Consider the following 24,824-nt stretch of genomic DNA (forward strand, 5'->3'; position numbering starts at 1 on the left):
TAAGAAACGTGCTTCCAAAACAAATGTACCACTACTTTATAATAGAGTAAAAGTCTCCAGCCTTGTGTTTTACCTTGGTTAATGACAACAGCAGATCTTATTATGCTCAGCACTGTCTTGGTACCAGGAAGACATCAGTGAACAAGTCCAGAGGTGGACAGATCACAGTCTTCAGGATTAAATGCAATCTCATCAATTGGATATTTCTGTTTAAATCTAGCAGTAAACCCAGTGATTTCTTGAGTAAATCTTCTGGGGTTGAGTGTAGCTCGGGGGTAGAGCATTTGTCCAGCATGTGTGAGGCCTGGGTTCCATCCGCAGGGTTCCCACCACACTCTTCTAATTAGCACACAAATGTTTCACTTAAGAAAGAAAAATTACTACAGTTAATATTTGTGAAATAAACACCTCTCATAACTAGAGACTGATGTCATGTCGGTTTGCTTCTAACTACCCACGCTGGGGATCAACGATGCTGTACACTCACCAGGAGGCCCTGGTGGCTTCCAACAATCAGACATCATCAGACCTGCAGGACCATCTTGAGTCCTACTGGACACGAGCTCATTCAGGGATCACCAGGCAGAAACCCCTGTGGAAGCTCAGGTGTTCTTCAGTGGGAGTCTTTTGAGGTCCAGCTCAGGTCGATGAGGGCCACACCTGCAGCCTCTCACCTCCCTGAAGGACACTGTAACCTCAGCTTCAGGAGACAGGCATGTTTCCCTGGGGCCTGAGCCTGTTCTGTCGACAGTACTGAGTGCTGAAATGCAGCAGTTATCTTACAAAGGACTGTGTTCCTCAGAGGGTCAAGTGTTGGTCATTTCAGCAGTTAGAGACTTTTGTGTACAAAATGCTTCAGATAACATCATGACAACAGGAAAGCGTTTACTCAGGTCTTTATATTTTCAATGTTTCTTAGACACCATTCTTTGCTCTTCTCCATCACTCTGTGCGCTAGGAAAGGTGTCGGGGTCCAGGTATCGTGGTCACTCGCATCTCTTTCAGTAAGACCAATAAGGTCCTCACTGTCCCCTGACTGCCTTGTAGATGATGTGCCCACTCAGGGACTCCCCTGCATTCAGAATGGTGGAAAGACCTCAGTCTTGGCTTTCGGGTCCATTTTATGTAGAGTGAGTTTTAGGTTTTGGTTTTATATTTTTGTGGGGAAAAAAAAGCTTTGATTTTTGATAATGAATATTTTCTGACCTAGTAAAGTAGGAAGCATGGTGTAACAATCACACATGTACTCATGGCTTAGTTGTAGGAATAGTGTGACACATTAATGTGTCAACTCTTTTGCTGACATTTTGCTCAAGGCTTATTTAAAGTAAACTGTAGCTATCCCAGAATTTCAACCCCAAAACACTCCAGTCTACCTCTCTTTTAAGAAGACATTATAGCCAGGCATGGTAGCACGTACCTATAATCCCAGCAGCTCTGGAGGCTGAGGCAGGAGGATCTTGAGTTCAAAGCCAGCCTCAGCAAAAGCGAGGTGCCAAGGAACTCCGGGAGACCCTGTCTTTAAATAAACTACAAAATAGGGCTGGGGAGGTGGCTCAGTGCTCGAGTGTCCCTGAGTTCAATCCCTGGAACCCACCCCCGCAAAACAAAAATAGAAAAAAGACATTATGGTAATACAGATGTCCTGGGACCACCTGGACAGAACCTGTTAGAACCAGACCCAAGGTGCCGCAGGACTGAATACAGAGGCAGAGCACAGACTGCAGTCTGTCGGAGGACGTACTGACGGAAGAGTAGGCGCAAAACCAAGTGGATCCATGGACTTTGGATCCAAAGAGGGACCTATATAGTTTAGGACAAAAGTGACTTCTTTCAAGCCAGAGTGTACCTCTTTAAAGGGTCCATTACCCTCCCACTACCGAGAGGGCAAAAAGTGCCACACAGCACTCTAATGGTCCAGTTTACTTGTGGTGTGTGGGGACACTGTGGGGAGAACACCAGGGCCAACCAGGAGCAAACACGGTGGCTTCAGTGCAAGATGGCTGGGGTCAGGTCAAGCTGGATGGCAACGATGGGATCCCAGCGCCGTCAGCACTGTGCTATGTGCGTGCCCTGAACCTGTAGGCAGCCGCCGAAGCAGAAGGTTTGGGAATAGGGACATGTGAGCCTGGGAAGAGGGGCGGGCGTGTGAGCCTGCCTTCCTAGGAGCAAAGTCATTTCCTCCAGAGTAGAGAGCATGTCCTGAGCCATCATCCGGCCATCCCGAGGACCTCCCACCTGCCTCACCAGCAGCTGTAGCATTCACCAGGTCATAGCCAACACACGGTGAGCACTCAAATGGCCCCACATCTTTTATTTGGGGGTGGGGTACTGTGGATTGAACTCAGGGTCACTCGACCACTGAGCCCCGTCCCCAGCCCTATTTTGTATTTTATTTAGAGACAGGGTCTCGTGGAGTCGCTTAGTGCCTCACTTGTGCTGAGGCTGACTCTGAACTCCAGATCCTCCTGCCTCAGCCTCCCGAACTTCTGGAGTACAGACAAGTGCCACTGCGCCCAGCCCTACACCAACTTATTGAGGAGAGTTTGTCTGCTCTCATTTTGCAGATGGTGAACCAGAGGCTTCGTGTTAGGGCTAAAAGTAACAGAGAAAGTTCTGGAACCTAAGCGCTGTCATTTTTGAGCTGGACTTGTAACTGCTATTCAGACTTTTTCTCTTACCCACATGGACTCAGGCTTTCTAATGCTCTCCAGATGGATGCTGTCCAAGACAAGGCACACAAAATACAGCTTCACCTTGTTATCAAGGGGAAAGAGAAAAGCAAGCTTTGCTTTCAGAACACAAAGACCTTAATTTTGAAGTTATTTTCATTGCCTTGATTTAGACCTGAAATGTTCTTCAACATTGTGCATAAGAAAAGAAAGGAATTTAGATGATAAGATCCACAGTCTCCATAATTCTGGACAAATTAGTGGTCTGTTGATAATCCTGGTAGAAAAATACAACTGGATATATATTTAAATAAATCAGAAAAAGATTTGCTAACTCTATTTCATTTGGTGGCAATGTGTAAAACATTGTTTTCCTTCTGCATTCCATACTTGCATGCCGAAATAGGGACCTGATATTTTGAGGGAGTTGTTGTTTAAGATTATCTCAGCATTCCTTTGTGGGGCGGGGAGTATAGAAGCAAATGATGAGCACACAGTTCTGGGTTTCGTGGGGCCTCTGCTGGAGTGTCAGAGTTAGGTGGAGCACACTGGACTAGGACCTGCAGCTCCTCTGGGCTTCCTTGGATAGGAGGGAGCAGCTGGGGTTCTGTCTGGATAAAACTCCAGTCACATATCATTCATTCATCCAGCAAATGCTTATGGATCAGATAATCATCTATCTATTTCTCATTTATAAATCATTAATCATTTAGCCATCTATGATAGAATAATTCTATTTTAATCCCTCACCCATTCATGTGTTCTTTCCTCTGGACACGGCCTGTGGGCCATCTATGATAGCCATGAGGGAGACATTAGGTAAAGGAGGGTTAACAGAGAGAGACACAGTCACCTTTCTCAGCTCTGACACGTAAAGAGCTTGGAATTTGTCCCTTCCATCCTCACAACAAGAAGCTGGACAAATGAAGAATCAGTGACTTTTTTCTTATTCAATCAGGTTTTCGGGTAGATGGACGCTGGGCATCTGGAGAGGTGGGCACATTCAGAGATGCCCAAACTAGTATACCTGGCACAGAAGCTGTTGGAGTCACACGCTGATAGTCATTCTCGAGAGGCGATGTGGGTGACTGGCTAGGGGTGACTGCAATAGTTTGAGAGAGAAAAACCCTCCTGTGGACAGGAGAAGGCCCCTTTCTTGGGCTTTTTCCTCCAGGGATTCCACTTTAGGGGTACTCTGGATGATATGGTTTAGTTGGGTACCGCAAGACATGCAGACACAGAAATGCCTGTCATTGAAGAAGAATGTCAACCCAGATCCCTAGGAGTCAGAGACCCTAGGGAAGTCAGAGACCAGCACCCCACCCAGCACCCCCGGGGACACACCAGAGCCCCTCTGAAGATAGGGAGTGAAGGGAAAGCAGAGGCAAGAGGAGAGCCTGATCTGTGGTTCCTGCAGGAAGACTGGGCAAGGCAGGGCAAGCAGGCGAGGGCTGGGTTCTTGTCATGATTTCTGCGGGCTTCCTGGTAAGGCCTGGCCCCAGTTGCCTGAGTACCTGGCCTTCGGGTAATTAAGGCAGGGGAGGCACTGCTTGGTCTGTGAGAGCTTGATAAAGGAGGCCATTGAAGGGCGGACTTTGGGTTGGTTGGTTTGCACATGGGAAGTGTTTTGTTTTCTCTATATTATCTTTATTGGCCAGTCCTTGGGGGGGGGGGGGGGTAGTATCTTCAACATTAACAAGGGCCCCAGTATCAAAACATCAGAAAATACAGACAATAAAAGGCTTGGTTAATCCAAACCTCACTAGGTTCTTATGGTGAAGATCTGAGAAAGAGCCCCTCAAGGCTTTGGCCAGGTCTGTGAAATGCACTGGAACCTTCTCTGTAACAAAGGTTACCCTCCAGGGAAAAAACCAGAGTCCTGCCTTATCTGGAAATTCCCAAGTGAATTCCTCATATCGTAGCATCATCCTGTCTTTCTGTATCACTTAAAAGACTAAGGTTCAGCTGGGCACAGTGCAGTGGCCCACTCCTGTAATCCCAGTGGCTCAGGAGGCTGAGGCAGGAGGATTGTGAGTTCAAAGCCAACCTCAGCAACTTTGCGAGGTCCTAAGCAACTTAGTAGGACCCTGTCTCAAAATAAAATATAAAAAAAGGGTTGGGGTTATGGCTCAGTGGTTAAGTGCCTGTAGGTTCAAACCTCAGTACCAAAAAAGAAAACAAAAAAAGACATATGCTTATATCCAATAGGAGTCAGGGCTTCCAGAAAATTTTTACATAATTGATAAAAGGGATCAGACACCCAAGAAGACATTACAAGCCTACATGTGTGTGCATGAAACAACAGAGCATCAAAACTCACAAGACAAATACTGATAAATCTGTAAGGAGAAGTAGAAAAATCTACCATTATGACTGGCAATTTCAGTTTCCCTCTGTCAGTAATTAATAGACCAAATAGAAAATCAGTAAAGCAGAGGCCTGAGCAGCACTGTCAGTCAACTTGACATTTATAAAATGTTCACTCCAACAGCAGAAGAATACACATTTTTCTCAAGCTCATATGGAGCATGTAGCAAGATAAACTACATTCTAGGAAAACATGTTAACAAATTTAAATGAATCAAAGTCATAAAAATATGTACTTAATTAAACTACAGACTTCTATATGCCCTCGAGATCAAAGAAGTCTCAAAAGAAATCTTAGAATCTTTTGAAATGTGCAAAATGGAAATTATCAAAATTTGGGGGATGTAGCAAAAGCAGTCTACAGGAAAAAAATTATAACAGAAAGTATGTATATGTCTTAGTCAATCTTTTGTTGCTGTAGCAAAATACCTGAGACCAGCAAAATACCGGAGACTAGGTGCTTTATAAAGAAACAAGGTTTATTTTGGCTCACTGTGTTGGGTGCTGGAAAGTCCATGGTCCACAGTCACGTCTAGCAAGGACCTGATGTTGCATCTTAGCATGGCAGAAGACACGTGAGGGTCTTTAGAAGAGACCAAAGATGTGGGTGACCTAACTTTTATAACACCCCATTCTCAAAGTAACTAATCCAGTTCCTTGAGACCTTGCTCACTTCTTTGAGATTGACATTAATCTTTTCCAAGGGTGTTACCCTGTAAAGGAATTACCTCATATTGGGCTCCACCTCTTAAAGGGCCACAACCTCAATACACCCCATAGGGAACCAAGCTTCCAGAAGCACAAGCGCCTTTGGGGCCGCCCCCAACCCATCTCCAAACCAAAGCAATATGTTCGATAAAAGGAATATGTAAAGTGGATAGCCCACCATTTCACTTTAGGAAACTACAGGGGAAAGAAAGCAGATTAGGCCTCCTCCAATGAGAAAGGAACTAATTAAAATGAAGACAAAAATCATTGGAATTGAAAACAGGAAAACAGCAGGGGAGATTGAATAAAATCCATGTTGGTTCTTTAAAATTAAATCAACAAAATTATTCAACCTTTAGCACAGGTTGAACAAAAAAAGAAAGAAAAGAAAAGAAGAAAATTCTGATATACTCTAAGACAAAGCTCCTTTTGGCAGGAACAGTTGGGAAAGCGGGCTTCCTGCCTGAGGGGGAGGCTCAGGCATGTCCCTTGAGTCCCTCTTCAGCTCGCCTCTGGTTTGGGGGGGTCCAGGTCTCCTAGCAGCACTTGGTTTTGAATGTGAAATCAAGAGGCCCCACAGCTGGGCCCTCACACTTCTGCTTTCTGGTGTGTTCTGCAGGCTGACACTTTGAGGAAGACCCTTCCCTGGTCACACACACCGCTGGCAGCAGGAAGCCCTCCAGCTTGCCAGGGCCTATCTTAATGGGCCTTTCTCTCCATTCTCTTTTTAAAGTCCTCTCTTCTGCCCTTTGTCCTTCCCGAGTTCCATGCAGTCTGTAACCTGCGATCCTCCAGTTTCCTGTGTGTAAAGCCAGGAAAGGAAGGTAGGTCAGATTTGCAGGAATCAGGTACATTCAGGAAGAGATCTCTGGGGTCCCTTTGCTCCCATGCCTGTGCATAGGAGGGGTGGTACGTCCTGTCTGTTTGTGGCTTCTTCCCATGGCAACATGCCCATCCATGTGGCTAAACCATCCTTCGCCCTGGATATAACCTTTGTCCCTTTCTTTAAGCACTGGATACCTTTATATGCCAGGTTTATGACAGATACAGTTATAAAATCGAAGCAACTCTCATATGCTTCTGGAATATTTTACAATCATGAGTCTCCCATAATTATTTTTAATTGTCTAGGAAAAAAAGGTGAGTTTTTATATGTGGTCAGTAAAGCCCCAGAGATTTCTTAGTGCAGGGCCAGGGCTTTTATTTAAATCAGGTAGTTTGGTTTTTCCAGCAGCTACAGGGTCCCTATACAGGTTGTGCTAATGAGATGGAGGGATGGAAAAGTAAAAATAGTGTCTGGAAGCTGGACACTTCAACCAAGCACCTGAAGATCAGACAGATGCTGTGTCTACTGCTGCAGCTACACCCCAGGCCTCCCGCCACCTCAGTTCTGAGAAGAAAGGGTGTTGGGGCTTGGAACAGGATCAAGGAGAGCTCTGTACCTTTACTACCATATTTATCTTCCCTGTGTGCTTTGCCCAGACAAGACAAGACCAGCAAGATGTAGCAGGCATGTGCAACATGAATTCTTCGTCTCAATACTTTGCCAGGTGTTGGTATCTTTCCCAGAGGACAGTGGTGTTGAGGTGGCTCCTGGGACACAGTAGATGGTTAGTTCACTGGGGAGATGTCCTTGTCTATTCTTAGGATCCACACAAGCCCCACTGGCTGGCTGCAGTCCCACCCTGTCCTCCTCTGTTCAAGAGAGCATGAGATAGCCTTTGCTAAGGTATGATCTTGGCCTTGACCCAGTCTCCAGTTAATTATTCACAAAGCGCAGCTCTTTTTAAAGATGCATTCTCAATGTGCCCCTCTCCCTCCCCTGAGCCCACCTGTGTGAAGTGTGCTTTGGTGGGGAGCAGCTTCAGAGGTGGCGCCCAGGTGAAGTGCCCAGCTGAGTCTCCTGTTCCAGGCATCAGCCTGGCCTGGGTAACTTTCATTGTCCTCCCTGCTCACTTCTCTGTCCAGGGCAAGGGGAAGTCCAGTTTCAGCTCACCTCCCAACTGCCTTTCCTCCTGATCCTGGAGGTGAACGTGGTCGACTCACTTCATATTCAAGCATTGTCACTTGGAGTAGTGGAAATATTAGACTGCTTCAAAATCACCAGGGAAACCACTGAAAATAGACTTCCTTTCTCTGTGGCCTCTTTGCTGGGTCTGTGTGGATCTCAGAACCCTCATTTCCTGTGTCTGGGTGGGCACCCTAAGGACCCAGGAGGCTCTTGGACTTCAGCCCTTTGTTGAGTTGAAGCTCATTTCAAAACCTTTAATGGGCAGGTGGCTTTGGCAGTTAAATTAAGAGGCAAGAAGAGGTGTACGTGGTGGAGAACCCGGATGCACACAGCCCTCAGGATAAAAGGAGATATTCTTGACCAATTCCTGCTCCCTTCCTTCCATGAACCACTGCAGCCTACATGTTATCCAGGAGACAAAGAGCTTCCTTTTCTATCCCAGGGGTAACAAATGTAATGACTAGCCCATGGCAGCCACTGGGCAGGCCTGTCAATATACCAACGATTTAGATTTTAACATTAAATGTACTTAGGTGGGCTGGTTGCTTATTTGTAGCCAACTATGTTGAGAGTTAACACCCAGGTGGACACGGAGGCATATTATCTATGATCGGATTTAGTGACGTCTAAGTGAACATAGAAAAAGCTTTTGGAGCATCTGCTGTGGAGTCTGAGGATGTCTGTCAGTTTGCTGAGGTAGGTCAACCTGCTCTCATGCACATTCAGGGCTTCCACGTTCTGAAGGCGCCGTAAACAAATTTGGTTTTGAAGCTTTGGTTGGTGTTTTCTTCTACTGCAGCAACTCCTGTATTTCCAAATGACAGTGAAAGTCAGGCTCGCCACACCTAGCTTACTTTTTGTTTCTGAAATGTGAGTGTCTGTTGCCTAAGGAGGCCCCTGCACTTCCCTGCGAATGCAGAACAGGAGCGCACTCTGCAGAATGAACGAGAAGCATGACTTCCTCTTGGGAGAGCAAGCATCTGTGCAGTGCAGTGCTCAGGCAGGCCAGCCAGAGGCTGGGGGACAGGCTCTGCAGGGTGGTCTCCCAGAGGGCAGTCCCACGTATCTGCTAACAAAGCCAGGGTGGACGTGGGGCTCATGCAGGTTGTGTGTGCGCTGATTTCCATTCTTCCGTGTTGAAGTGCCTGGTTTGGGTCCACATGTTTGCTTCTGCATGGTGAGACATGTTTGCTACAGAAGGCTGTGAGCACCCACAGCCCAGGGCAGACTAGTCAAGGGTGGTGGTCTGTGGAAGCAGGTGCTGTGGAGGTTGATTCCTGCCTTATCTCTCTTTGCTTGGTCATTTCTCTATAACTAACCAGCCAATCTCTAACCAGCCCTGCAAGACTGATTCTCTCTCTTAGCTGGAGCCCATTCCTCTTTCTTATGAAAATTAATGTAACCCACAGAGGAAGTTTTTCCTTTTACCCAAATCTTGACAATTTTCTCATCTTCAGACCACAAAGAAAATTCCCAGACGCATTTGAACAGGGCTACTTTGCATTGGAGGGGCTGTGTGCTTTTGAGTATGATAAACCTAGATTTGCATCATCCTGATTTTGTTCCGCAAAATGGTATGGATTTTTTTTTATTTTGCATTTTATTAATGATCGTGGTTCCGCAATGTGGCAAAGCATTTGCTTAAAACATTAACAGTTTTTGAAAACCTGACTTTTAGTGGTTTGACAGTACCCTCTTAGATGCCTGTACTAAAAACTAGCTTTTACTAATTCCTTATTTTTTAACAGCCAGAGTATTTCTAATATTCCGTGCAAGAGTGACGAACACTTGTATAAATAGATTCTCGTCAACATCAGATTGTTTCCCTAAATTCTTAGAGCTACGATGGTGGCATGATAGAGTGACACACATTCCATGGCTCTTGATGCATGATGCTGTGAATTTAGCAGAAATGATCTTTGCTGCTGTTTCCCAGGGAAGTGTTTGCTTCTGCCAGGGTCCGTAGATGGGGGCTCTCATGGCCTGCAGATGGGAAAATGGACCACTGTCAATGGCTGAGTGCTTTCGGAAGTGTTTGCTGCAGGAAGTGGCAGGGCCGGGGGTGGGGAAGCCCACACCTGCAGGGCCAGGCTTCAGTGATCTCAAGAAAAGCAGAAGCCTGAACCACAGTGCAGAGGCCCTTAGATAATGAGGACGGACGGGCAAGAGGAAAGGGTACGAAGGCTTCCTCTGCCGGTTCCAGGTCAAGCTAGAAAGTGCTGAAAAGTAGACAGATTCCAGGAACAAGAATAATGTATTTAGGAACGTGGTCAAACACATGACAAGTGGTTCTCCCAAAACACTAGAGGCACACTTGTGCGTTTTTAGGAATGAGATTCAGGGAACCTGAGGGGGAAAGGAGGAAAATTACTTAGAGTCAAAATTCATGGCTCAAGGCCTCCAGATTTATGAATTGATCTATTCACTAAAATGTACCTGAAACCCCCCAGTCAACACAGCGCTTTGAACATTGTTTGTGTAAAGGTGAAAAATTGGTGTCTGCTAACACACATGCTCAGGTTGAGTAAGTGACCCTCGGCCTCAGGTTGGATAAGGAGACACTCCGCCTTCTCTCTCAGCTTTTCTAGTGTGAACAGGGGTCCCTTTGTTTTCTATTTATTGCCACTCTTGAGGGGCATTTTTGTGCTTTCTGTTGGTGGCTTCACTATGTAAAATGGTCCTAAGAATGCTGCTTAGGGTCTCTAAGGGCAAAAAGGCTGTGATGTGCTTTACAGAACAGAAAGGTCAGCTTTATTCCTGAGTTGCAGTGTGGGTGAATATGAGTCCCCTGTTAATACAGCAACAATATATATAAAATCATTTGTTAAAAAAAATAGAAATGCCCATTTTAAAAAAAGGTTATGTATCGATCGACTGACAAAAATGTAGCCAAAGAACCAGGTGCCACATCACACACCTGTAATCCCAGTGGCTTGGGAGGCTAAAGCAGGAGGATTATGAGTTCAAAGCTAGCCTCAGCAACTTAGTGAGACCCTAAGCAACTCAGAGAGACCCTTTCTCTAAATAAAATATAAAAGAGTGCTAGGAATGTAACTCAGTGGTTAAGCCCCCCGGGGTTCAATCCTTGGTGCCTCCCCCAAAATGTAGACAGAGGACCCCACAAATTTAACCTCCCATTTTCCTTAGGAGCAATGGTTTGGGATTTGCAAATGTGTTGTTCATGCTATAGAACGTAACCACCACGGACAACAAGAAACTGCCGTACATTTTGTTTCATGCATGAAATGAAAGGAAAATAGAGGCAAGAGTGTTAATACTACAGAAATGGAGAGAGGAGTAAAGAGAGAAATAAATGACACCTCCAACATTTACCAGTTATAATGTTAGTGACGGGAATTCATCGGAACTTTGAGATCCGCCTCTGATCCTGGTTCCCATGATCTGTAAGCGCTAGGCTCAATATTGTGGCCCATGCAGGATTTGGGGAGCCGTCCTGTGCTCTGGCCTGAGATGTGGAGATGCAGGAAAACAGCATGAGACTGGCCGCGCGCAGAAGCACACGCTGGGCTCCGGCGGCTCAGCGCCCCGCTTCCCGACCCCCATCTCTCTGCTCACCTCCTCACCACCAGAAGGGCTTCTCCTGGCTCTGCCAGGAGTTCATCCTCACTCCCCCAGCTCATTAGGTCTTGTTTATCAATAACTCATTCAAGTATTGGTCAAGCACCGGGTGTTTCTGTCGCCCGACCCAATTGCACCGACTGCATCCAGTATCTGTGGCTACCTAACAAATTGCCCTCAACTTAGTTGATTAAGAGTATAGCAATCATTTGTAGGTTGAGCACACCTAATTCAAAAATCCATAATCGAAAATGCTCCAAAATCTGACACTTTTTGAATACTGACATGTCATCACAAGTAGAAAATCCCATACCGTGAGACTTCGTTTTATGCATGATTTCAAAATTATTATATTAAATTGCCTTTAGGCTCTGGGTGTGAGATGTATATAAAGCATAAATGAATTTGGTGTTTAGTCTTGGGTCTCATCCTCAAGATTTCTTATTAGATACATACAAATATTACATTTTTTAAAAAATCCAAAATCTGAAACGATTCCATTCCAAGCATTTTGGGTAAGGTACACTTGATCTCTGCTTTCTCTCATGATTCCTGTGATTGGGTGTTTGGTACAGCTGGACTGGTTCAGGGTCTCCTAGGGCTGCAGTTGATCTAGACTGCAGTCTCCTCTGAAGGGTTGACAGGGGCTGGAGGATCCTCTTCCAAGATGTTTCCCATGGCTGGCTAGCTCGTGCTGACTGTAGGCTGGAGGCCTCTGTTTCTTTCCACATGGCCTCTCCAGAGAGCTGCTTGAGCATCCTTACAACATGGCATCTGTCTTCCCCAAGGGTGAGCAATTCACTTGAGTAGCTCTATTTTATCATGCTAGACTGAGGGAAAACTACAGAGTCTTTTTATGGACTAGCCTCAGACAGTCCACACATCACTCTGCAGTCAGCCAATCAATGTGTGAGGGTGTGAACACCAAGTGAGGCTCACCAGGTGCCATCTTGGAAGCTGCCTGCCATGGAGACACTTGAACTGTCCAAGAAGTGTTGCAGGGAAGAGACCCATTGTTAGGGTAGCCTCTATTCTGGGGAGTAGAAAACAAAATGGTAAACCTATTTATTCTAGTGGAATGTCAATTCTAGTGACTTTGGGGAACACTGACAAGAAAAAAAAGAAGTTATGAAGATGGAGGGACCAGGGGTTGGGCAGGTGCCCGGTGGGCATGATGAGCTCTGCTCCCATTCACTGTGTTGGCATTCGTGCTGTCTGCTCTGTTGCTGGAGATGGAATTCCTTCCACTGGAGTTATGAACTCTGGATGACTTTGCACCTGCCTTCTGGATCTCAGTATCTGTGCCTCATCTACTCACTTTGACCCTAGAAGCATGATTTTCTAATCAGCTCAAAGGTCATCAGAAACACTGTGCTCACTGGGCAAGCAGGAGGCAATTGCTCCCTGACAAAGTAGAGCCGCCCAAGTGACAGGTTTCAATCTAAATGTATTCTTAAGGTCAAAGGTCATATACTCAAATTATTTCTGGGACTAGAGAAGTGGAATCACTGATGTCCAATGAGAAGAGGAGATCCAATGGTGTCAGTAGTGCAAAGCAATACAGTGGGATGGAAATAAAATATGTGGAAGATATGCAGATGCTTCCTAGCTATAGAGGGACTCCTCACCATTCATAGGAAGCCATTTCCACAGGGTCAGGGAGGGCTGCTCAGGGCCGGGGCAGACAGAGCCAAACCTTGTCAAATAAACATGACTTCTTTCTGGATTTAACCCCTCACAGTGTGTCATGTGTAGAATGAAGCCTGGTTGGCACCCAATTGGCATGAGGGGAGGTTTTGTGGGAAGGAAGCAATATCTCTGGTTGAGTCCAAGCCTCTGATGAGCCGTTCATCATCCTCATGTGGGTGTGTCTGTCTCTTTCCCTTGGGCAAGTGCATGTGCCTGCACATGCACACACACACACACACACACACACACACACACACACACACACCCTCCCTCCTGTGTGTGGTTTTCTGTTCCTTTCTCTTCTGCATCCCACCACCATCTAACCCTTCTCTATTCCACACTTCCACTCACAAGGTGGGCAACCTCCACATTATCCATTCATTGCTGCCATTTATTTATTTATTTACTATTTTTCAGTTATACATGACAGTAGAGTCTATTTTGACATATTTATACAAACATGGGTCATATCTTATTCTAATTAGGATCCAGTCTTGTGAAAGTACACAATACTTTGTATGAACATAGGAATGTTATGTCAGATTAATTCCACTGTCTCTCCTATTCTAATCCCCCCTCCCTTCCCTCCATTCCTCTTTGTCTAATCCTCTGAACTTCTGTTCTCCTCCTTCCTTGTTGTGTGTTAGCATCTGCATATCAGAGAGACCATTCAGCTTTTGGTTTTGGGGAATTGGCTTATTTCACTCCAGATCCATCCATTTACCAGTGGATGTCATAAAGTCATTCTTCTTTATGGCTGAGTAATATTCCATTTTGTATATATACCACATTTTCTTTATCCATTCATCTGTTGCAAGGGCACCTAGGTTGTCCCCATAGCTTAGCTATTGTGAATTGTGCTACTATAAACACTGATGTAGGTTGTGTCACTAGTTATGCTGATTTTAACTGGCCTCCCTAGCCTCTGCTCATCCATGGTGATGCTAACAGATTAGATGAGAACGGCTTCTTCATCACATTGATGGGTGAAAGGACTAAAGCCATAGGGGGCACACTGCAGATGTGTGGTCAGTCAGGCCACGACAGCTAACACAGGGATCTCTAGTCACGGGTATCTTTTCCCCGAGAGAACGTTTGGCAGTTTCTGGAGATGTTTTTTGGGTCATGATTGGGGAATGAATTCTACTGGCATCTAGTGGGTAGAGGCTAGGCTCCTAAATAGCCTCTAACCTCTAGTGAACAACACAGCCCCCTGACACACACAGAGCAGAGAGTGACCCAGCCCCAATGTCAAGAGCAATGCAGCTGAGTGGCCCTGAGCTAATGTAAGGAAAGATGCTAGGTGGAAATAGATGGACCCAGCGAGGGAGTGGTGGGGGTAAATGCAGCTGTCTTACTATGTAAATAAAGGGTGGGGGACATGCTGTGACCACATGTGAAAGGGAAACTTCAACTTCCAGAAGCCCAGTGTAGATTCAGGGCAGCTGGGGCCATCCACAGCTGTGCCGACAGACCACTGGCCACTGTCCCAGGAGATGATGGCGGTTAACATCAAAGTGGGTGGCACTTTCTTGGCTTTTCGGGGGGTGGGGGCGGGTTACTGGGGATTGGACCCAGGGTCACTTTACCACTAAACTACCTTCCCAGTCCTTTCTAATTTTTAGATAGGGTGTTGCTAAATTGCTGAGGCTGGACTCAAACTTGAGATCCTCCTATCTCAGCCTCTTGAGTTGCTAGGATTACAGGTGTGTGCCATCACACCCAGCTTGGTGGCACTTTTAGGAAGGGTTTTAGCAATATGAAGTCATGGGAGCTTTTGAGATATCAGGTAAAGAAGAATTGTTGATTTGGAGTGGCCACTGTGGGTGGGCAGACATTGGAAGGCTATTTGGGGAAAGTAAAACTGCACGTCTGTGCTTAGTGTCCTGAGGTCACATGAAGACTGGGGCTGGAGCAGTCAGGGAATCAGATGAGGAAACATTTCCTGCCAGAAACTTCAGGCATATACTAGAGCCAGTTCCCTGCCCCTAAGAAGCTATGAACTCACACAAGAACCAAGTTCCAATGATGCCACTGCAGGACAGATACATCCACAAGTTTGGACCTGATGTCCCCAAGGCTCTCTGGACACACGGCAACTGGACATTTAGACTGTTATTAGAAAAGCAACATGCATTCATTGTAGAAACTCTAAAAAGGAAAGGGAAACATGTTTCTGTTGAATAGGTCTTTTGTGGACGTCTTGTAAGCATGAGCAAGTCAGCCCACAGGACCTGTGATGCTTACATGTTAGGATAAGGGAAGGCTGACAGTGATGTTATGGAGGAAGTAGGTACTTTGGTCTAGGCTAAATATGAGTGGGGAGCAGCCAGGTTGGGCAGAGACAGACTCCTGAAATTGGACCATCTGGGAACACCTCCTTAAGAGAATGGCGCTGAACTGAGACCACAGGTCGGAGAAGGGGAAAAACAGCCGGGAGAAAGTGCTATTGCTGGAGACGGGACAGACCTGACACACGAGGACAGGCAAAGAGGCTGTGGGGCTGGTCACGGGGAGCAAGGTGAGCCTGGAGGGCTCAGGGCAAGGCAAGAGGAACCATGTAGGCTAGGAGAAGGTTTGGGATGGGACACAAGTGGAGAGATGTCCTGTGATGTCACTTCGCCTGTGAGTAGGGAATGGTCAACAAGGAGCATGAGGCCAAAAGGGAGGACCAGAGCCCATGCCGTCACCTGAAAGATGGCGGCAGCTGCTTCCAGGGTAGCCTTGGGGAGAGGCAGGGAGGCAGAAGTCTTGGGGATGCATTCTCAGGGAAAATGCTGAGACAACCCTGGAGACCAGCTCATCTCACCTCACAGAATCCCCCGCTTCTTGGCTGTGTTTGTTGGTGGGACTCAGTGTCCACATGAGTCTGCTCCAGCATTACCCGATGCTTCTGGTAGAAAGCGCATTCTTTTCTGACCCAAGATGTGAGGGATTGAATGAAAGGAAAGGCTCCTGAAAGTCTCTAGGGTCTTACCCTGACCAACTAGTTGTAGTTGATGTCATTTCCTAAGTTGGAGGAGACTGAGGGAGCCATATGTTTGGTGAGGGGTTTGGCATGAGGAATCGAAAGCCCCATTTTGGGTGTGAGAAGGTCAAGGTGCCTGTTGGATATCCAAGCAATGATAGGTAAGCCAACATATGGGTCAGGAGCTTAGTGGAGAGAGATGGATATCCACTAATCCACCAGTATTTCCTGACCACCCACCATGTAACAGGGGCCTTTATGAGCATGGAGACCCACAGTGGATGGAGGCGACCCTGTGCTCACCTCCCTGGGCTGCCCTCTGTTGGGGGGAAGAAGACAATACTAAGATTTGACAGTAAATGATGATGTGTTAAAGGGCTGTCACCTGACAGAGATGTGCTCTGGAGAAAAATTAAGTTGAGAAAGGAAATATGCAGCCCAGGGAAGCATGAACAGTTATTCCATGCTAAAAGTCATTTTTCTCTTCCCAAGTGCACATAAAAAGGCCCCAATACAGTGAGGAATTCTGCTTAAGGAACTCACCTGGCACCTGAAACCCTTCCTGCCCAAGAGCTGCCTGCGGGGACCAGAGGTCCTTTTTGTTTCTCGGTTTTCTGCGGTTAAATAAAGTGGTTATACACTTGGCAGAAAATAACTGGGAATGTTGAATTAACAAAAAATAGAGTGAGTTCTAACTACCACTGAGGAGATGATCCGGGGGTGTGGCAGTGAACTTGAGCTCTGGGCTTTCCCTGCAGTCAGAGGAGCAGAGGCGGGAAGGCGGGGAGCAGAGTGTGTAAGCAGCAGTCACCGGGCCATGGCGGAGTTCACGGGCACATGGGAGGAGCGCTCGCAGCGGGTATGTCCCTGGCTCCATGCCTGTCTCTGGTGGTGGAGATACCACAGCTGTGGCCGGGACCCAGGCTGAGTGAAAAGGCGGAACTCCTTGAATTTGCCACAGTGAGCGAGAACAAGGATCTGAACCACAGAGCTGAGGGCAGCAGTCTGACTGTGAGGTTGGTGTGGATAGTGACTGCAAAGGAAGCCTGGAGAATCGGGGGCAGAGACCAGGACGCAGTCAGGGGTGCCAGTCCTGTGAAGGCATTGGTGGGGCCACTGCTGTTCCATTGCTGATTCTGTTTGTGCCTCAAGTTTAACAGTCCAAGGATCCCACCAGCAGTTCTTAGAGTGAACCAGCGGTCCCGGTCAAAGCACCCCACCCCAGAGGACAAGGTCGCCTCCAGTACAAGAAATCCCACGGTCAGAAGGAAGAGTGCCTCTAGGCCAGGGTGCTGCCAGTTCTTTTCCTCCCCAGGGAAGTTGAAGGTGGCTTTCTGCTCAGGAAGGAGGTGGCAAACGCAGCATGGGGGTGGGGCTTCCCAGAGACTGGGGGGAGGGTCCATGGGGACAGGGTTACAGCTAAACAGAAGGGTCTGGTGTTCTACTGAACAGAAGGAGTGTTACGGTTTCAATCCGGAATGTGCCTCAAAGGCTCATGTGTTGAAGCTTGGGTCTCATCTGGTGTCATTACTGGGAGGTGAGGGAAACTTCAGGAAGTGGGAGTTAGTTGGAGGAAGTGGGGTCTCTGTTTCCCCTCCCCCTCTCTCCTGCCTGGCCACCTGGGTGTCAACCTTTTCTCCACTATGAACATCCACCATGATGTGCTACTTCTGCGTAGGCCTATAATGACCAGGCAAACTGACCATGGACCGAAACCTCAAAACCATGAGCCAAAATAAACCTTTCCTCCTCTAAGTTTATTTTCTCTGGTATTTTTGTCACAGCAACAAAACGGTGACAAACACGGTGACGATCAACAACATATGGTGTATTTTTAAATGGGAGGATTTTGAAAGCCCTCACCATGAACATATGATAACCAACGTGGGTATGCCAGTTACCCTGATTTGATCATTACACATTTTATAAATGTATCAAAACATCACACCGTGCCACGTAATATAGGTACAATCATTAGGTGTCAATTAGAAATGAAATAAACAAAATAAGTCATTGAGGACTACCTGGCTTGTACCTCAGAGGGTCGTAGGTGCCTCTGAGCTGTCTTCTGTTGATTCACTTGTACATGAGATTCATGCCAAATTACTAGCAGAGATGTAAATATTAGTGACAAACCAGTGCATTTTTAAAGAAAATGCAGTTAAGATTTATATAAAATAAAAGGTTGTTGTTAGTATTTCATTTGAAATATTGTTCCTTAAAAAAATTACTGTCTTAGTTGGACCCATTGAAGCCATATACAGAGGGACACTGGGGGGACCTTGAGGGGGCATGAGCCATCAGAGACAATTACATAGCAAGGGGCATTTGAGATACTTCTGCAAGGATGGATCAGAGTGGTCAGGGGGTGGGGCCTCCCCAAAAGAGTGTGTGCAAGTGAGCCCAGTAAAGAGGAGTGAGGTCACGGCAGCCCTGGGGATGTCCGGGGAGCGGTGGATGGGTGCCGAGTGGGACTCAAGGCAGGAGGCACAGGGAGGCTGGAGGGGTCGGGGCAGCATAGGAGGGAGGCAGTGGGAAGTGTGGTGGTCAGGGTGTGCAGAGGTGAACCATGAAGCCCAGCTAGCTCTCCTGGATCCAGTGAGGAGCATGCACTACAGCCATTGGAACGCGCCCCTGAGAGAACGCAAGGCTGCAGAAGGCTCCCGTGCTCCTTGCTGGGTACTGCCCAGGGTTCCACGTGCAAGCAGGCAACAGATGGACCACATGACCTCCCGGGGCCCAGCATTAGCCTCCCGGGGCTGGTGGATCAGCAAGCACAGCAGGCCCCTGGGGGAAGCAGAGCCCCTGGGCAGGGTGCCGGGTGGAGGGAGGAGGAGGTGATAGTCCAGGCCCAGAAAAGGGTGGAGTGTGAGGAGGGAGGGCTCAGGGGCCGGTCCCAGCCTGCCCGACACCCAGACACTGTAGCTTGAGGAACCAGGGAGGGAAGTCAGAATAGACAGGCCCTCCAAAGACACGTCAGCTGACTGTTCTGCCAGAGATGTCCCCTTGTTAAGAGAACTCTTCAACTAAGAAAGATAGACTGTGCTTTGGAAAGCACTAGCTGTGAGAGGAAGTCTTAGAAACTTGTTGGATGAAGAAAAGTTAGACATTAAGAGTCAAATGCTATAAAAGCAAGCGAGAAAATGACTGTGCATCCTGTCAAACTGGAGCGAAACCCAGCAGTGCCCACGTGAGGGTGCTGCCCAGAGAAAACTCAGCTACCTGCGCCAGGCGGGTGTTCCTGTCTTGTGCAGCCACATCTATGACAGTTCACATCAGAAGGGCATGTGTCACATAATCCTGTGGGGACTGTGCTCTGTACTACGTGTGCTGTGTGCGTACATGACATAGTATGTGTATATGACGCATGGTGTGATGTGTACTCTGCTGTGTAGTGTAGGATTTATATGATGTATTGTGGTGTGTGTGGTGTGTTAAGTGTGTAATGTGTGTGTATGCAGTGTGTGATGATGAGAGAGAATGTGTGTGTGCTGTGTGGCATGTGTGTATGTGGTATGTGTGAGGTGATACCATGTGTGGATAGTGTGGTGTGTGTGGTATGTATAATGTGTGTGCTGTGGGGGGTTTGTGTAGTGTGTATATGTTGGGTGTAATGTGCGTGTAAGATGAGTGTATGCATGATGTGTATATGTGATGTGTATGTAGCATGAATGATGGGTGATGTGTATATGTGTGTGATGTGTGTGGTGTATTGTGTCTGGGATGTGTGTGTGGAGTCTGTGAAAAGTAAACAATGTGGGTATGTTGTATGGTGTATACGTGATATAGGATGTGTTTGTGTAGTGTGTATGTATGATGTGTGTTATGTGTGTATGTGCTGTATGAGTGATGTGTGTACTATGTGTCTTGTGTGTGGTTTTGCATATGCATATGTGAAATGTGTGTGTAGTGCATTGTGTACTGTGTGTGTATGTTCTGTGTGCTGAGTGTTGTGTGTATTATGTGTATTTGTAGAGTATCTATGTGTATGTGACACAGTGCATATGTTGTGTATGTGTGTGTGATGTGCCTTATGTGTATGTATGTTGTATGGTGTGTGTGTGATATGTGTGTGGGGCATGGGTGTGTGATGTGTGGTGTCTGGGCATATGATATATGGTGTAATGTGTGCTTGTGTGGTGCATAAATGGGGCCTGTGTACATAATGCATGTGTGCTGTGTGTGCTGTTGTGTGGTGTGTTGCCTACGTCTGAGGTATTGGGGAGTCTGGCAAACATGAAAGGGCCTATGCTTTCTCCACAGGTGAATGGTAAGGTCATCTGGATAGTTTTCCTTCAATGACCAGTCCTTTTAGGTTCAAATGCATACCTCTGTGGATACTTTTGGACTCTCATTCACAAAACTCCATGTTAAAACTGCATCTGCACCAGGTGTGGAGGCTCAGGAGGCTGAGGCAGGAGGATTGCAAGTTCAAATTCAGCCTCAGCAACTTAGTGAGGCCTTAAGCAACTCAGGAGACCCTGTCTCTAAATAAAATACAATAACGTGCTGGGGTTGTGGCTCAGTGGTTGAGCACTCTTGGGTTCAATCCTGGTACCAAAATAGATAGATAGATAGAGAGATAACCTGCGCCTGCCTTGCTCCATTGCTCCTCTGCAGTGTGCACTGGCACCTCACCGGCAGTGCCTTCCTGCTCCGATGTCCTCGCAGGTGTGAGCTTGTGCTGTCTCTCTATTCACCACACATCGAGGATTCCTGGTGACCTGGTGAAGTCACGAGGCTGCTTCTCTCAGCTGCCCATCCAGACAGTGGGAGGCAGTGGGGTGTGTTGGGGTGAGGGGGTGCTGTCCCCACACCAAGCAGACTGCAGGAGGATGTGGCTTTGGTGTCTCAGACAGGAGCTCTTTGGTTTCTACCCAGGTGGGGAGGCCTGTGGTGAGGGCAGGGGACAGTGGTGGTTCATGGTCCTGAATGAGGCCCCACGGCTGCTCCCTGGCTTTGACTACACCACATGGCTACCTGGAGTTGTCTCCGTCGTTCAGGCAGAAAGGCGTTCAACAGCATCTTCCCTGTGGCGCGGCCTGTGAGGGCAGGTTTTCTTGAAAATTGTCAACATCTCCAGAGCAGCGCTGGCTTTGAGCTTGTGTTGGCTTCTGCCTCCTGGGTGTTGCCGTCCACCCACGTGGGGACCGCCTGAGCCTGTTTTGCAATAACACTTCTGTGGACTTCTCTTTTTTCACAGGTTTCTTCTGAAAATTCTTTGTCCCCACCAAAAAAAAAAGTGAATGTGGTCATTGGGCCAAATGCTGTGATTTGGGGTAAACTGTGGCGGGTATGTTGGGAAACTGTCATTGTGTGAGCAGAAAGGACCGTGCGTGATGGGAAGTCGGAAGATGGAAGCGCTTCCATTTTGAGCTGGAAGGATTGTCTCCAGCTTGCAAGGGCTCCCGTGATTTTGCACGTATTCTTGCAGCTGAGTTGCTCGCTGAAGTTTTCCCATCTTTGTCTTGTCCCAGGTGTTTCACTGCCTGTGCCCTGTCACTTCCTGAGAAGACGGTGCCGGCATGGCCAACAGCCCAGCGGAGAGCGCCAATCACCTGCCCTTCTTTTTTGGCAACATCACCCGGGAGGAGGCAGAAGATTACCTGGTCCAGGGGGGCATGACAGATGGGCTCTACCTGCTGCGTCAGAGTCGCAACTACCTGGGTGGCTTTGCCCTGTCGGTGGCTTACGGCAGGAAGGCACACCACTACACCATCGAGAGGGAGCTCAATGGCACCTACGCCATCTCCGGGGGCAGGACCCACAGCAGCCCTGCTGACCTCTGCCACTACCACTCCCAGGAGTCCGATGGTCTCATCTGCCTTCTCCAAAAGCCCTTCAACCGGCCCCCCGGGGTGCAGCCCAAGACAGGGCCCTTTGAGGATCTGAAGGAAAACCTCATCCGGGAATATGTAAAGCAGACATGGAACCTGCAGGTGGGTCTCAGGTGGGCCTGCTCCCTGTGTTCATGGGACCCTGGGATCCCACACAGACGTCCCCATACTCGCAAACCCAGTGTGCCCGATTGAGCCATCTCCTCAGCCATTAGGTTTAGCCCAAAAGTGGCTGACTCCCGGAAGACAGCCGTTCCTCTTTTATAGCCACCACTGAGGCAGGGGAACTTGATGCCAATGTGGCTTTCTGTACCATAGAAGATGCTGCCACCCAGTTCACGGTGGGGCCTTTCAAAGAAGCATTGATATTTCCCTAACAGGGCCATGCAGTGCATACCGATTGGCACTTGAATGTATAACTTCTTAATATCTCTTGCAGAATGTTCTGTCTCACACACGTGTAGGGGAGCACCATCCTTTCTTTGGCTTCCTGGCCTTACCTGCTGGGCACCAAAATTTAATGGGCACTTATTTCAACTACAAATAATGCTGCTAATGATATCACTCTATACTAATACTAAGCTGGAATGCAATATCTGTAGAATAAAACCTAAAAGTCCAGGTTTGCCACAGCACAGGATGCTTGTGTTTAATGTGGACACATGGACAAGTTTGCATCTGGAAAGTTTGCAAAGGTGTTGACAGTCTTACCTACCCTCCCTCTTCTTTCCATCTGTACATTTGGGGTGGTTTTATTTTTACTTCTTGGGTTTTTCTTGATTAATGCACATTCAAACTTTGGCTTCTTCATTAGTTACTCCTGAAAAGATCTGCTTCTCTCCCACTGAAAGAGACAAGGAAGTCGATTCACTTATCTCTGGGCCCAGTCTTCCATTTTTGATTTCCATGTTGCTTTACCCCACATGGGCAAGATTTTTTTTTACATGTGCTTTCTGTGGTAACACTTCCTATAGGTACAGGGTCGGTGAGGTGCTCAGTGAAAGCAGGTAAAGGGGACAGGACACCACAGGTGCCTTCCTTGTACACCCTTTAGGGCTTCTTGACCATTATGGGATAACCAGGTTCTACCACAGAACCGTCCGACTAGTGGGTGATTTGATTTTCTGGGCCTTCATGTTTATACCAGGTGGTATTCAGAGTGTTTTGTCTGGTTTTGAAAAGGCCAATCTCTTTGTTCCAGAATCAGTTTTCTTATTTATGCGTTTGAAGGAACTTAAGTAGTCCATCAAGATCTTACTGGTTTCATTTTCTGAATGAATAAATGAATGGGTGGATGAAATCTGATCCTCCTTTGCCACAGTAGGACTCACCACAGATTAGACGTGGCTTTTGGGTCTTTTTTCCATTCCTACCTGCTCTTGCTCACTCTCTCTCCCTGCTCACCACAGGGGCAGGCTCTGGAACAGGCCATCATCAGTCAGAAGCCCCAGCTGGAGAAGCTGATCGCCACCACAGCACATGAGAAAATGCCCTGGTTCCACGGAAATATCTCTCGGGATGAATCTGAACAGATTGTCCTTATAGGATCAAAGATAAATGGAAAATTTTTGTAAGTATGATGTCTTTCCCCTCACCTCCTACCTCCAGGCTTGCTTGGACAGTTAAGGGTAACTCAACTTCCCCATGAGTGGACTCCATGTGACCCCAGGAAGGGGGTCACGTGTTTTCATCTAATGACAGGCGTGCTGGCCTGTCTAAGGATATTTCATATTTAAGCTATTGCTTATGAGCCAGTGTGTTTTGCCCAGTCTTTCCCTACAGTGAGCACTCCCCTTGGGCATAGAGGGACATCACGTTTAGCCACATATAAGTTGACTATTCCTTATCCAAAATGCTTGGGACCAGAAGTACTTTGGATTTCAGATTTTTTTCTGATTTTGGAAATAACTTGGGGATGGGGCCCAAGTTTATATTTCATACACATCTTATACATATCACCTCAAAAGAATCTCGTACCGTATTTTTGGTGTGTCTGTTTTGACCTGTTACATAAGATCAGGTGTGAAATTTTCACTTCTGGTAATATGCCAGTTCTCAAAAGTTTCAGATTTTGGAGAATTTCAGATTTTCAGCTTCGAGATGATCAACCTGAATTCCACTTCTCATGGCAAATACAATGTCTATGATCCAACAGAAAGGAAAACACACATTTGTTCCTTTAGATCCCCTGCCCCTAACCTCAGGGTTGACTTTTAATTTTTTTCTTAGAACTAAGTGCTAGCAGGGCAGATTTTTTTTTTTTTTTCAAAAAGATTTCTGGGACTAGGTTATATAAACAGTGACAGAAACTGTTTAATGCGTTTGTAGACTTCAGCTTTATGAACTCAAATATCAGAAGGCATGAATCCTGGGTTCTGTTGCTTGTTGTCTTTATTGGGTCAGTGTAAAACTAAATCTGAGAAGGTCCTGGAGGACCTGGCCAGCTAGGTGAAGTCATGGTCCAGAGAAGGTTAAGAACTGTTTTGGGGTGGAAGCACCTGTCTCCCAAGGTACTCTGGTCAAGATGACAGAGCCCACAGCCATTTGAGCCATTTGAGCAGAGACCTGTAGGCAAAAAGGACGCATCCCTCCTGGGAAACAGCTCATGTGGCTGCCTTGAGGCAGAAGTGTACTCGAGGGCGGGGCCCCATAGGAGGTCAGTGTAGGTGGTGCAGAGTGGGAGGATAGGGTGGAGGAGGAGGGATAGCCTGGAAGGACTCAGGCATTGGTAGGACTCTGCTTGGAGTGAGTTGGTGGGTCCACCTTTGGGATGTGCCAGGTGTTCAGGGTGGTCTATCTACCTCTCATCTCCTAAACAGGCTCTAGAGAGGCAGGGGAACCCCTCTTCAGAGCCACGCTGTGCATATTCATGCACGCTGAAACAGCGGAGCATAGCTTATTTTTTAATTGTGACTTTGGAGTCTTTGCTTTCTCATGCCCGAGTACAGGAACTGTGTTTAATGCTTGCTGGAAGACAGGGTGGCATGTTCTGG

At 47.1% G+C, this 24,824-nt stretch overlaps 1 protein-coding gene across 4 annotated transcripts in view; it reads left to right on the top strand.

The window, feature by feature from the left end:
* The window catches only part of SYK (spleen associated tyrosine kinase), an 84,373-nt gene that overhangs the window by 16,311 nt on the left and 43,238 nt on the right, over window positions 1-24,824 (top strand). For 3 of the 4 annotated variants that reach the window (XM_079109287.1, XM_079109290.1, XM_079109288.1), the window contains exons 2-3: window positions 21,472-21,933; window positions 23,241-23,401. In XM_079109287.1, the coding sequence (XP_078965413.1) occupies window positions 21,520-21,933; window positions 23,241-23,401 (575 nt within the window). In that variant the 5' untranslated portion in view covers window positions 21,472-21,519. Of the gene's footprint in view, window positions 1-6,366; window positions 6,572-21,471; window positions 21,934-23,240; window positions 23,402-24,824 lie in introns of all 4 variants that reach the window. The other variant, XM_079109289.1, reaches the window with a different exon arrangement.

Source organism: Sciurus vulgaris, assembly GCF_902686455.1.
Source record: "Sciurus vulgaris genome assembly, chromosome: 13".
Taxonomy (NCBI): domain Eukaryota; kingdom Metazoa; phylum Chordata; class Mammalia; order Rodentia; family Sciuridae; genus Sciurus; species Sciurus vulgaris.